Source organism: Mirounga angustirostris, unplaced genomic scaffold (genome assembly GCF_029215605.1).
Source record: "Mirounga angustirostris isolate CCGP_5_RB_7025 unplaced genomic scaffold, mMirAng1.0.hap1 SCAF_5, whole genome shotgun sequence".
NCBI classification, from domain to species: domain Eukaryota; kingdom Metazoa; phylum Chordata; class Mammalia; order Carnivora; family Phocidae; genus Mirounga; species Mirounga angustirostris.
Genome location: NW_026991713.1, coordinates 15,851,537 through 15,865,610, shown reverse-complemented (window position 1 = coordinate 15,865,610; position 14,074 = coordinate 15,851,537). Strand labels below are relative to the sequence as shown.

General features: G+C 39.3%; 1 protein-coding gene across 3 annotated transcripts in view; it reads left to right on the top strand.

The window, feature by feature from the left end:
* POLR3B (RNA polymerase III subunit B) overlaps positions 1-14,074 on the top strand; it is a 104,516-nt gene that overhangs the window by 32,326 nt on the left and 58,116 nt on the right. For all 3 annotated transcript variants that reach the window (XM_064590674.1, XM_045872674.3, XM_045872677.3), the window contains 3 exons: positions 644-763; positions 2,455-2,589; positions 11,798-11,959. In XM_064590674.1, the coding sequence (XP_064446744.1) occupies positions 644-763; positions 2,455-2,589; positions 11,798-11,959 (417 nt within the window). The remainder of the gene's footprint in view (positions 1-643; positions 764-2,454; positions 2,590-11,797; positions 11,960-14,074) is intronic.

Genomic DNA, 14,074 nt, shown 5'->3' with positions numbered 1-14,074 from the left:
AACTGACTGAGCCACCCAGGCATCCCTTATTTTTGTTTTTTAAAAAACCTGCCAGGAGTATTAATTTCCAGGAACAATTACGATGTGTCTATTGGTCAGTTTGGAGAGAATTTTAACAGTGAGCCATTTAATACTATTAAAGCTTCCAGTCCATGAAAACAGCGTAACCCTTGATTTACTTAGGTTTTATTTTCCCTCAGTGGTGCTCTGCAGCTTTCAGGATAGAGGTCTTCACATGGGGTGATTCCTTTTTGAGGGGAAAAAAGTACAGCTCCAGAATATTAACTGTGGACTGTGGTTCTCTCTGGGTGGAGGGTTGGTGGCTTCATATACATCATGTGTATATATATGTGTGTGTATATACACATCTTTTCACTTGCATATTCTAAATTTCCTACAGTGATCATGTATCAATTTTGTAGTAAGAAAGCAAATTATAAAAAGGGAACTAGTTTAAGGGACAGCATATAATGCTACTTTGTTATTGATTCAAGACGAATGTTGATTTTTGACTAAGCCTCATGCAGCATTCTCTGTAGCTAGGATCCTCATCTTTTTGTTTATAGTGTTTTGTGTGGATTGGTGTTTAATAAATTCCCTCCGATGGGTGTCATTCAAACATTATGATATTCTGTTTTTATAGGCATTAAAATATATAGGGAACAAAGTAAGGAGGCAAAGGATGTGGGGAGGTGGGCCAAAGAAGACAAAGATAGAAGAGGCAAGAGAGCTCCTGGCTTCTACCATCCTGACGCACGTGCCGGTGAGTAGCATCTGTGCAGGTGAGAACTGTGGTCCTCCGGGGCCCGTCTGCTGAAGAACTCTGAGTGCAGGTTTACGTTATTTAGTTCCATAAGAAAAGAGAGAGACCCTAAAAAGACTGGGCTGCCCCCTGGAAATCACCTTCTGTTATCAGTAGTTTATTTGAACTTCGGGAATGTTAGCCATATGCTCTCATTAGCATCATGTTTATTTTCTCGTGGGTCTTGTTTCAACCTAAAATTAGTTTCCTGTATTCAGACAGGTATGAGTGCTGCTACTCGATTTCATGGTTTTGAAGGACAGAGATGGTGTTAGATGCTTTTAATGAAACAAGCTTACAGTGCCTTGCTCATATACTCTCTTTTATTGTAAAATACGTAACATAAAATTTACCATGTTTAAGTGTACGGTCTGTGGCCTCGAGTACATTCTCACTGTTGTGCTACCGTTACCACCATAGATACTTCTTAAAATCCTGGACGGTTCACCTCTTAGACCTTGAATTTTAGAGGTCACATCGTCCAGCCTCCTTTACTTGCAGTGAAGATGCTCGGGTCCAGACAAGCTGGATGGTTTGTCTGGTCCCCCAGCTGGTTACTGGTCAGAGAGAGAGCTAGAATCCATCTTCTCACCCTTGATATAGTTGACCCTCGAATAACACAGGTTTGAACTCCATCAGCCCACTTATAAATGTGTTGTTTTTTTTCTTTAAGTATAGTACAGCACTGCAAATGTATTTTATGATTTTCTTAATGAAATTTTCTTTTTTGTATGTGACTTTATTATAAGAAAATAGTATATAACGATCAAAGTATGTGTTAATTTACTGTTTATGTTCTCAGTAAGGCTTCTGGTCAACAGTAGGCTAGTAGTAATTAAGTTTTGGCAGAGTTAAAAGTTATACACAGATTTTTGAATGTGTGAGGGGTCAGTGCCCCTAACCCGTGTTGTTCAAAGGTCAATTGTATTTACTTCTTATTCATTTATCATTAAATAGAGGTTGGTCATGTTGGCATGTGGGGTGTGGGCAAGAGTAATCATTTCTCTTTAATATAATGTTACTCTTTTTCTAAGTGATAGAATTATTTGTTAGACAATCTTGCTAACCAAATAGTTTGGTTTATAATGAGTTACCACGTGTATTTTTCATGAATGATCTAATTCAGGGGTTACATACTCTACCTTCAGGAGTTGATCATAAAGGAAAGTCAAGGGCTCTGTGGAAGTGGACAGTGACCACCTAAACACAGGAATTTCTTACTTTAAAACATCTTGCTGGCTAAAAAACATACAGATCTCTGATTCTGCCCTTGGGCTGCCAGTTGTAGGTGTTTTGAGCTAATTCAAAGAATTAGAAAATTCTTAATATGAAACCTGGGACTCAACGGAATTTTAAACTCCTCTGGATGACTGGAAAGACCATTTAAAAGTCAAAAGCAAGAGTGAGTGTCTCTGGCTCTCCAGTGCCTTTCCAAGCAGCCCTCTGTCCCCAGCAGAGTGTCCTGGCCTTCTGCCCTGGTGCCTGGGGACCCAGAGAAAGGAAGTGGCAAGTACAAGTTCGCAGACCGGCCCAAGGAGGGTTGGCGGGCGCCACCTCTTCGGAGGAGTGACATGACATGTACAGGGAAGGAAGAAGTTGGTAGTGGTTAACATGCATTGTCTCCGAAATTTTTTCTAACTCCTGAATTACAGGTTAAAGAATTCAATTTCCGAGCGAAGTGTATCTACACTGCTGTGATGGTGCGAAGAGTAATTCTGGCCCAAGGAGATAATAAAGTGGATGACCGAGACTACTATGGTAACAAGCGATTGGAGTTGGCAGGACAGGTGATTGAATTACTTTATGTCAGCAGGCCTGAGCTTCAGGTGTGGGGTTCAAGGTTTTCCAAAGCATGCACGCTTCCTCGGAATCCCAATATTAAATAAAAGGGGAGCCTCCCTGCCTACCTTTCCTTCCCTTGCAACTCCTCTGTGGAATTACGGAAGTTTGATGGCTCTATAGAACCAAGTGTAGCTCTTGAGCAGGGCTCCCAGGATCCCTGGTAATCCTGCATCAGTGCACCTTTCCAGCCTTGCTTCTGCCCAGGCAGGCCACTTCCACCTTCCCGAGCACACCGGGATGCTCTTTCATCCTCCCTGCCTTCGAGTTAGTGGTCCCTGCCTCGTCTCCCTCTTCCCTCCCCCTAGTGAGGAGCTCCTGCCCATTCTTCATTCTTGGAGTCACCCTCTCTGAAACCTTCTGTGAACCCCAGGAGAAGTTAGTTGCTCTGTCTTCCAAATGCCAGTGGCACTTGGTTCAGGTCTTTATTTACATGCTGAAGTATACATGATTCTTCACCTGCAAGCTTCTTCTCCCCCCACCGCCCCTTAGACAGTAAGCTCATTGAGGACAGGAATCACTGAGATTCATCTCTCGAATCCCCATGTAAAGCTACTAGGCACCAGAGGATGCGTCAGTGAGTGACACTCTGTGAGGCACCTGCTTTCAAACGTGCATTTTGGTAGGAGAGAGAGACAGTGAACAAGTGAACAGGAAAGAAATGAGATAATAGGAAACAGTCTTATGTGTTTAAAGAAAACCCCAAACAGGCTAATGTTGAGAGCTGGAGTGTTGGTGGAGGAAAGGGATGTTACTTCGTCAGGATGATCAGGAAAGATCTCTTTGAAAAAAGTATGTATTTTAAGCTGAGCCCTCAGACATTCCCGCCTAGACTTGAATGAGAAGAAGTCCGTCTCTCGCAGCCTTGGGAACTGCATTCCAGCAAGAGACCCTTGCAAGGGCGTCCATCCCCGTACAGTTCCGGCCTGGGGAGCCGGAGGAGGATCACTGAGCTGGACTGCGTGAGGTGTGGGGATGAGGAGGACATTGGAGAACTAGCGCGTGGGCCATGGAAGGGGGTTTGGATTGAGTTTTCCATGCTGTGGAAAACCATTGAAGAGTTTTAACCAGGGAGGTGACAGGATCTGATTTTCAGTTTAGGAAGATCAGATCTGGAGACGAACAGGCCAGGAAGTGACCCAGTTAGGAGGCTGTGGCAGTATTCCAGATGACAGATGATGGTGGCTAGGATAACAGATACTACAACTAAAATTTAAAAACTAGGATTAAAAAATGATAGCAATTTTAGATTTTAGAAAAGGGTTACTGTCTGGACTACTGGAGAAGTTCTGTGTGGTTAATGGTCGGTGCTAGCAGGTGGGTTTTTCCGCCACCTTCAGATTGACCTCTGTTCAGGGTATTATGGTATCCCCACCACCATCAATCCCAATCTTTACAGTTTCTTAATTGGAAAAAACCATGCTGTTAAATGAGGCCATTAAAAAAATGTTGATTGTTTAGAGGAATAAGGAGTGGAGTCAGGAGAGGAGAGACTATCCTGTTGCTTAAAAAATTAGAATTAAAAAGAGGGTTCCCATGTGCAAGAAAACATTGCTTTATAAACAATGTAAAGACATAAAAGGCATTGTGTTGGCAAAAATGTGTAAAAACAATAGCTGCTAATTTCACACCCCATGGGACGAGGGAGTATAAATGTGCTTCAGCTTTAGATAACAGCGCTGCCTCCACTGGCCAAGTGGGTTCACAGAGCTTTCCCTCAGTCTTTCTGCCACCAGAGGGCTGGCAGGCCGGCCGCCAGTAGAGGTGTGAGCAAAACCTACCGATTTCAGGCTTAATCTTTTCACCTACCTTTTCTTTTTCGGTAATGTGTTCATTATTTGCTGAGCATTACTCTATTCTTTGTCTGCGAATTTTTTGTTTCTAATGCAGCTTGCTTTGTATGGGTGAGATATGGAACGACACCAAAAATCCGGCACCCAGGAAAGCCAGGGATTTTCACCCTGTGACAAAAGACTGCCGTCTTGACTTCAGAGATTGCCTAATCCCAGCTGTTCTGATAATGTAATTAAGGCTGCCTAATGTCTTTAATTTTGCAACCAGTTTGTGTGAAAAGGAGAATTTGGCACTCTGAAGGCTTAACACTAAATAGCAATCTCAAGGCACCTAATTAGAATTCTCTGACATTAAGCTAATTGGTGAAACTGTATTTCAGCAGCTTAACTTCTTTATTAATTTTTTTTAGCATTTTCATTGCAAATCAGTTGATGAGCTGTCAGCATTTTTTTTTTCCCCTTAAATATAATTTGCTCTTTAGTGTTCCTGTCGTAAGAAGGCTGGAAGGCCTCGTACCAGCAAGGAAAGGTGTTGAATATTATCACCAGCGCTTCATCTCTTTTAATCATTTTACTCTTGACCTAAATAATGTGGCTTATGGTGCAGCATGGCCCTGTAGTCTCTCACTGCCCTGTGAACTGGAGAACGGAATTTCTCTTAAACCGAAAATCTAGAGGTAGAGAAAGAAATCTAATGAAGCAGTCGTCGTTCTGTTGAGCATGCCCTTGTGTTTTACTTGTTTAGGATGAGGTGCGTTTCCTTGTGTTTGAAGCAGGGGGCCACAACGAATTCAGCTGGAGTCCAAAAATCTCTGTCATACTTTGAGACACAAAAGTCTAAGTGTAAGGGGCTAATTGAAATGGAGCCGGGCTTCTGTGGTTTAGGTGAAGGGCACTTGCTTCTATCCAGGACGCTTACTCAAGTCCCCTTTTGCCAGTTTGCACAGGAAGTTGCTGCAGTGGGGGCGTCTTCATCCCACTCACCCCTCCGCCCCTGCTTCCATTCCCACATCCTTCCTTCCCATGAGTGAAGCTGCTGGGTCTGAGTGGGAGAAGGGATTAAGCTCTCTGAGGAGGAAGTTTTCTTTTTTAGAACACTTCTGACATGGTACATGCAAGTCGAGGATCCTGCCTTTCCTCTCTGCAAAGCTGATTTTAGTAGAAAAGTGGAAGGACATGCCTAACTTAAAATCACATACCACTTTGGAAATTCTTACTTCAGGAGTAAGGTGCTCGAGGAGAAGACTCTTTGGCTTTCAGTATCTTCTTCCTTGTGAGGCCAAAAACTACCTACGGGTTATAAACATTGAAGAATATAGTCAGGATGGAACTTGGAAAATCTTTAGCTTACCTGGTTTCACTGAGTTTCAGAATTCCCTTGTAAGTAGACAGTTTATATGTCACACCCCTGTGATATTACTTTAATGCTTTGTTAGGTAACTTACATTACAGATATGTCAAGCTTTTTTCTTCCTCTTTTAAAGGGAAAAAAATGCCTACAAAGGGGAAAAAAAAAACTGAATTAATTTTACAGAGGAACTTAAGTACTTGTAATATCCATTATATTTGATTATTGAAGAAGTGTACCTGCTATTTATTAGTAGTGAGCCACCTCTTTAGTTTCAAGAACTTTTTATAAACGGTGTTCTGGTTGTATGTTGCTACGTTGCATGCTATCCCCAAACAACCACCGTTAAAACATTATTAACTCACAGTTTTGTGGGTCAGGAGTTCAGGCAGGATTTGGCTGTTTGATTCTTCTGTTTCACATGGTGTTGATGGAGGTCAGTTGGTAGTGTTCCGCTAACGGGTGTGGGGAGGGCTGGAAGGCTCTTGGCTAGGACCTGACCTGTCCAGTGCTGTGCCATCGGGTAGCTCCGGGCTCCGCACGAATGCTTCCCATGAATGAGACAGAACCCATCTGGCCTTAATGACCTAATTATTTATCAGCTTTATTTCTACTGTATTGGAAGAAGCAGTTACAACCTCCACCCAGACTTGGGCCACACCTCAGGGGTCAGTCAGAGATTTGGGCTAAGTTTACACACATAATTTGGGGCTTTTCTCCCGTAGCTCAGATCTTTTTCATCTGGGTCTTCAATCCAGTAACATTGCGGGTCTCTGTCCGAGGTTTAGCTTCTCAACGTAGCTTGGACCCTTCTTACCAATGTGGCCTCCCCTTAATTGAAAAGCCTTAAAAACAGGAAATGCACCCAGTGCCAGTCACTTCTGAGAAACGTTGGCTTTCCTCCAGTTTCTGCCTGCTTTTGGACAATCTCCGGTGACTTCAGGTAGTTTTAATAGTTTGTCCGGAGTTTATAACTATTATCAGCAGGTGAGTCCATCTGATAGGAGCTAATCTACCAATTCTGGAAACAGAACCATCCTTGTCTGTTTTTAGGACTTCCTATTCCATTTCATTGATTTGGCTTCTGTGCTTACACTGTTTCAGATAGTCACCATGGTTTACTATCATTTAATTTTTATTACGTAATTTTAACATGAAAATAAAAATTGAAATGTTACATACGTCGGTTATGAAGGGTACGAACAAAATCACCCTCAGAGCCGCTCTCAAGTAATTCTTAATAATCAACCGTTATTAATACCATTCCATTTACCGATGTATTTCTTCCTTATTCTATTCCTCTTTTTCCCCCATCCTGAGTTTTTGCACTTTTTTATTACATCATTAAATTTTTAATTAAAAAAATTTTAAATATTTAAATATTTTATTGCAATATAAGTTTTGCTTATTTTTGAGTTTTGTAAAAATAGATTTATGCCATATACATTTTTCTGTAACATTTTTCTTCACTCAGCATTGTTTTTAATATCTATATTGTTGCATGTCACTGTACTTCCAGTTTTATATTATATTCTGTTGTATAGAATATGATGTGATATAGAAGATATAGATATATTTATGATAAAAAACACAAATATATTTATGATAATTTGTGATAAACAACATAAGTGTATTTATGATGAATAACATTTATGATAAATATATTTATAATAAATAAAATATTTATAATATATTTATGATAAATATAAATAATATAAATATTTATGATAAATAATATATAAAGGTATATATTTATGATAAAGATTATTCTACTGATCATTCCTTTGTATGATTTCCCTTTTAAAAAAATACTAACATTCTTATATTTTCTGGTGCCCACATGCAAGAATTTCTACAAATAGGAATGCCTAGGGTGGGAGGATGGGTTAGCCTGGTGGTTGGTATTGAGGAGGGCACATTCTGCATGGAGCACTGGGTGTTATGCACAAACAATGAATCATGGAACACTTCATCTAAAACTAATGATGTAATGTATGGGGATTAACATAAGAATAAAAAAAAAATAGGAATGCCTAGTCCTGGAGTCAAGTTAAATCTTCAGTTTAACTGGAGAATGTCAAACTAGTTTCCCAAATATTTGTATGTTGTACTGTGTAGGAGTTCCTTATGATCTCCATCCTATGCCTTAGTATCAGACTTTGAACACTTTTGCCTTGTGGGTGTAAAGTGGCATCTCCTTGTGGTATTGATTTGCATCTTTCTTATTGATTTAAAGATGTTGTTTTTAATTCTGGATTTTGCTGACGGTATCCTCATGGTGTCTTTATGTATATATACATATATATTCCTCTATATTTCTCTCTCCTTTAAATTTCTTGTAAACCAGGAGTTAAATTCAGAGGCTAGATCGTATTCAAGATCTTTTTTTTTTTTTTTTGGCTAGACTGCTTCATGGGTTGCATTGTACAGTTGGCTGTTGTATCCTATTAGGAAGAATATGACTGGTTGTATCTACACTTTGTGTCATTGGAATTGATCACTGGGCTTAGGTGTTTGGGGCCCTTATTCGTCTATTGTAAAGTTCCCCATCAGCTTTTCTTCTGATGGTTTTAACAGCTGATGATGATCATTCCATTATCCATTGTTTGATTAGGGCATGCAAAATAGTGATACTCTAATTTACTCTTTCTGCTTTTTTTTTTTAGCTAGAATTTTCAGTAAAGAATACTTTCCATTATCATCTCTTTCGTTACTCTGAGACATAATTTATATGGGAAAGGCAGGGTAAATGCTTGCTAGATTTTTTTTTTTTTTTTAAACCAGTTTACGGAATACTGATTTAGCTCACTCATTTCTTCCACAGATGAAGGGTTTTTTTTTTTTCTTTCTATCAACATAAACTTAGGAGTTTTAACATTTTTATTTTAATGTTAGAATAAGCATCTCATTAAAAAAAAAAAGCCTGCTAGTTTTTTTATTGAGATTTTGATTAAATTTATAGAATAATTTGGGTTAGAATTGACATCTAAATAATACTGAGTTTTCTAATCCGCGAACATAGTATATCTTTGCTATTGAGATTCTCTTTAATGTCTCTCAGTAATGTTTTAAATACAATTTCTTTTTGGGTGGCTCAGTCAGTTAAGCACCTAACTCTTGGTTTTGGCTCAGGTCATGATCTCAGGGTCATGAGATAGAGCCCTGCATTGGGCCCCGTGCTCCTCATTGAGTCTGCTTGAGATTCTTTCTCCCTCTCCCTCTCTGTCCCGCCCCCTGTTCGTGCTCTCCTTCCCTCTCTCTCTCTCTCTCTCAAATAAATAAATCTTTATAAAAAATTTAAATAAATTTCTTTTTGTATACTAACCTTGTATCTTGCAGGCTTGCTAAACTCACTGGTTCTAGTAGGTTTTTTGTTTTTTTTTTTTAAGATTTTGGGATTTCTTATGTGGACATACAGTTTATCTGCAAGTAATGACAGTTTTACTTCTTCCTTTCCAACATTTATATATTTTCTTTTTCTTGCCATAGTGCACTGAATGGTACCCCCAATACCGTGTTGAATAGAAGTGGTAAGAATGGGCATTCTGTCCTATTCCGCAATTTTATAAAGCAAAGCTTTCAGTTTCCTGCCCTTCCCTGTGGTTTCGGCCCCTGCTATGTACCAGTGCAGGATCCTTGACCCAAGCATGTTTCCTGTTCCTCTCCCAGGGAAAGATGCAGTTTGGCTTCTCTTCCTCCTCCATCTGGCCTTATACTTTTTCCTGGAATTGGTGGCCAGAGGGTTTGCTGGCCTTCCTCCAGCAGTAGGTTTGCCGTTGCTTATTACTGGATGTAAGGCTTATGGTGGGAGCAGGGGGGCTTTCCTCTCCAGCCTCAGGGACAGAAGGCTTCTATCCCTCTCTCAGTGCATGTCCCCTTTATCCTGGAACTATATTGGCAGGAGGGTTTCCTGACGGTTCATCTGAGCAAAAGTCCAGGGAAATAGGTTTTTTTGCTTGTTCCAATGAAAGAATCTTTTTCAGTCTTTTGTTTGACTCCAGTCTTTTGGGAGCACTCCATGGAAAAGAACTTGTGAGTGCAGATCCTCTTGTGTCTGAGGTTCCGAAGGGTTCTAAGCTTCCATGGTAGCTCACATTTGGCATTTGAGAAGTCCTTAAAATTTTGTCCTATTTCTTCTGTGGCAGACGTCATCTCTGTCATATGTCCTGTCTCTCCCTAGATAGACTGTCACCCCTTGTATTCAGTTCCCCTGGGTGCCTTGCAACCTTACCTCTCAGCTGGACCAGAAATATATGATTTTTGTAGTTGATTTATCTTTTTTTATTATTAGAGTGGAAGGGATACTGTTTTCTGGCTTTCTACTTCCTACTGGATGTGGAATTTACAAATCTTTCTTAAGCCCTCCACTCCCTTCAGATCCTAGCCTTCTTTCCACCTCTGCTGTTCATCTGTTTCATGAAATCAGTCGTTAATACTGTCATCCAATAATCTTAGCATGAGGGCTTAAATACTTTATTTTTTTTTCTAGCATAGGCTGAACTGTCTTGTTTCAAACTTTACTTTGGTCTCTGTTGCCTTTACATCATTCTCTGCTTATGTAGACTTGTGCCCAGACCACTGGTCTGAGGATTGGTGTGAGTCCGTGGTCCAGTTTTCACTGGTCTGGAGAAGAATGAGCAAGGATGGCTGGTATGAGTTTTATCAAGCAAATTGTATTTACTTTTTTGTGGTTTTCTTCTGAGATTATTTGCTCTGCCATTTTTTGATGTTAAAATGTCCTTTTGAAAAATGAGATATGATGTCAGAGTAATTGGTGGGTATTGTATTATAATCTTTTTATAAGAGGATATGACACACAGACAGAAAAGTGCCTGAAACATAAATTTCAGCTTACCAAATTGTTACAAAACAAATACTTTTGTAAATAGCACTCAGATCGAAAAATAAAATCATTTGAACACTTTAGTAGAAGTCTCCCCCACAACATGCTCCAGACTGATCAAAATCCTCCCCTTAGCCTGATTTTTATGGTATTCATGTCCTTGCTTTTCGCTAGAGTTTTGCCATAGAATTTGAGTTCAGTTTTGCTGGTTTTAAGCCTTATGTAAATGGAATCATACCATACATATTCTTTTGTGTGTGGCTTCTTTCACTCAGTATTACACTTTTAAAGATCCAGCCATGATCTTGTTCATTTCATTTCATTTTTGTTCATTTTCATTGCTTTATAGTGTTCCATCATTTCAGAGTATGCCACAATTTGTCTAATTAAATATTATTTGTATGGCTTTCAGTTTTTAGCTCATACAAATAATGCTGTGAACATCTTGTATCTGTATACAGATGCACATTTCTGGAGGGCAGTGATTCTCAAGGTGCCCTTCCCCCACCAGCAGCTCTGGCATCTCCTGGGAACTCGTTAGAAATGCAAATTCTTGGACCTATTGAATTAGAAACTGTAGGGGTGGGGCCAGCAATTTGGTTTTAACAATCCTTGATCGTGATTAACATGCATGCTGAAGTTTGAGAAGCTCTGCTGTGGGGATGTACCTAGGGGAGGAACTGAGGGGGCTTAGGGAAGACTAGATTAATGGCGAACTGTCCTCCAAGTAGTTGTACCAATTTACATTTTTACCAGGGATATAGGAGAGGTCCAAATGACACCACATCTTTGGTGTTGTCAGACTTTCTTTTAACGGTAATTCTTCTCCCACACCCCCTTTTTGGGGTTTTAGTTATTTTTATTTGTAAAATTAAAACTTAGGTTACTGGTCAGTGAAATCTAAAAGTCTGGAAGTGACTGGTCTAAATTAAATGTCTTTGAGTGCAGAAATTGTGTCATCATTTTTTTTGCTCTTATTCCCAATGCCTAGTATGGTGATAAGCACATAGAAAAGTACATATTTATCAAATTGAATTTTAAAATATTTCTTCATTATTAAGCAGTTTCCCCATCGTTTTTAAAAAGTTTAATAAACACCTAAAGTTTATTAAATAGACTAATAATGCATTTTGAAAGTTCACCATATATATATATATATATTTTTTTTTTAGCTTTTATCACTACTTTTTGAAGATTTATTCAAAAAATTTAATTCTGAAATGAAGAAGATTGCAGACCAGGTGATTCCTAAGCAAAGAGCAGCTCAGTTTGATGTCGTGAAGCACATGCGTCAGGACCAGATTACCAACGGCATGGTGAATGCCATTTCTACAGTAAGTCTTCAGTCATTTGTTTAGGGTTTTGTGACTTAGTTATATATCTGTTCCATGGAATGGAAGTTTAAAGGACTTGGGGACTCTAGGTGAAAAAATATATTTAAAGGTTGTTTACAAATCATAAATTTTCTACTTTGAAAGACAGTGTACAGTTTAAATGTTAATCACTAGGAATTTTGCTACTATGTAGCTTTATTGCCAAATTATAGTCCTTGTTCTATAAGGCGATAAGAAAACAGATCCTCTTAAGTAGAGGAAAGATCTTTTTGTTTAACTGGTAATAGCCATTCTTTTAATGGATACTTCTTCCCATTTTTTTCTGTAATAAAACTGACATAGTGCAAGTAGGTTTATTAATGATAACTTTTGTCCAAAACAATACAAAATGTTTCATTTCATTGTAGGTTTATTTTCCTCAAAGGGCTATCAGCTGTTCCTCACGTGAGTGATGAATTCAGGCCTGGGCAGCTGCTGTCTGTGCAGGGCCCCTGGCTGTTCATAAAGGGTTATCAGATGGGTTTTGGCTCCCTTTCTTAATGCATCACAACTATAGGTCTATCTGATGAAGTCTAGTCGTGTTTTGTATGCCAGACATAAAATTGGTTTTACAGATGGGATTTCACCCCAACAGAATGGTATGGAATAACACGTTGATTCCCTTAACAATGAAAGAATTAGTGGCAGACTTGCTGCAGTGAGTGTCTTTAGAAACTAGCCAGTGGGTCTGTGCGGGCAGCCCTGCAGTGACAGCTCCCTCTAACTGGAGCTGACCTGGGGCCTTTGTGCCGTCCTAGGCACATTCAACTCTTGTCGCCCAAACGTGTGTGAAAGTAGATCCCCGGATATTTGAGAGAAGCCTCCAAAGGGCGCTTGAACACACGTCTGGTAGAATGACTTTTCCTTGCTTCCCGACCCATGGTTTTCAGGTCATGATAGCTTTTTAGAGTAGTTCTTTTGCCCCTTAGTGACACTGCTTTACCTCCTGGAGAAAACTGCTTTCTCGAAAAGTTTGCAGTAGACCTTGTTGCAGGTGGACCCCAGCGCGTCGGCATCCGGGAGAGGATCAGCTTCTAAAATTCTGTGTTACCGTTAGTAGCATATTTTCAACAAATAACGTTTTCTCAGAAGAGCAGTTTTAGACTCCTTGTCTGTTCCTCTTCTCTCCCTTTTGTAAGACTCGCGCAGAATACAAGAACAGATCCTCTTGTTGGACATCTTGGCTTTACTCCCCACCTACTTCCTATTTGCCAGCAGCTGCAGCCTTATTTTAGCTCTGTGCAGAATATTTATTTACCTTCCTCGCGCCTACTCTCTGGGCACCAGTCAGTTTACCAAGCTTACCCCCTTTCAGAGCAGAAAAGGAGTTAACTGAAAAAGCAACAGAAGTTAACTCGTGGAATAAATGTGTTCGCTCTGTTTCTTTGCTGTGTAATGGACAGTTTCTTCCTATATTTAACTCTCTTCCATGTTATCGGAAACCTCAAGTTTCTGCAGTGATAGATATTAAATAATAATGATTAAACTTTAGTTCGTGAGGGAACTCCCCCAGAGTCCCATATTTTAATTCAAGCAGATCACCTTATCTCCTTCTGAAACTCAAACAGTTTTTCTCCTGTTAGGGTTTTTAGCCTGGGATCCGTGAGTCCTCTCCCTGGAAGTGGGATGTAAAATCTTGTGTTCAAGGGTCTACATGCATTTTTCCCAAGAGAACAGACATAGCTTTCATCAGAATCTCAAAAGAAAAATGAAGACCCACCATTTAGCAGATGTAATTTTTTCTTTTGAATCAGAAAGATTATTGAATCAGTAATTTTTTTGGACATTTTCTACTTCACTTTTATATGCATACTGTTTTCTACTGTTCATGTTGCCATGAATTGAAAATTTAACCATTCCTAACATACATCTTTAAATTATCTTTCAGAGTATTTAATGTGTATATTTAACACAGTATACTCGGTGCGTAGGAGATAAACTAAATGTTCAAGATTTATTTCCTATGAATCTATTTTAAGATTGACATGATAGCCACAGAAAATATATAGTATTTTTTCATATAATAAATATATATACAATTTTTAACCTTGATTAAGAAGCCTACAGTTTATTCAT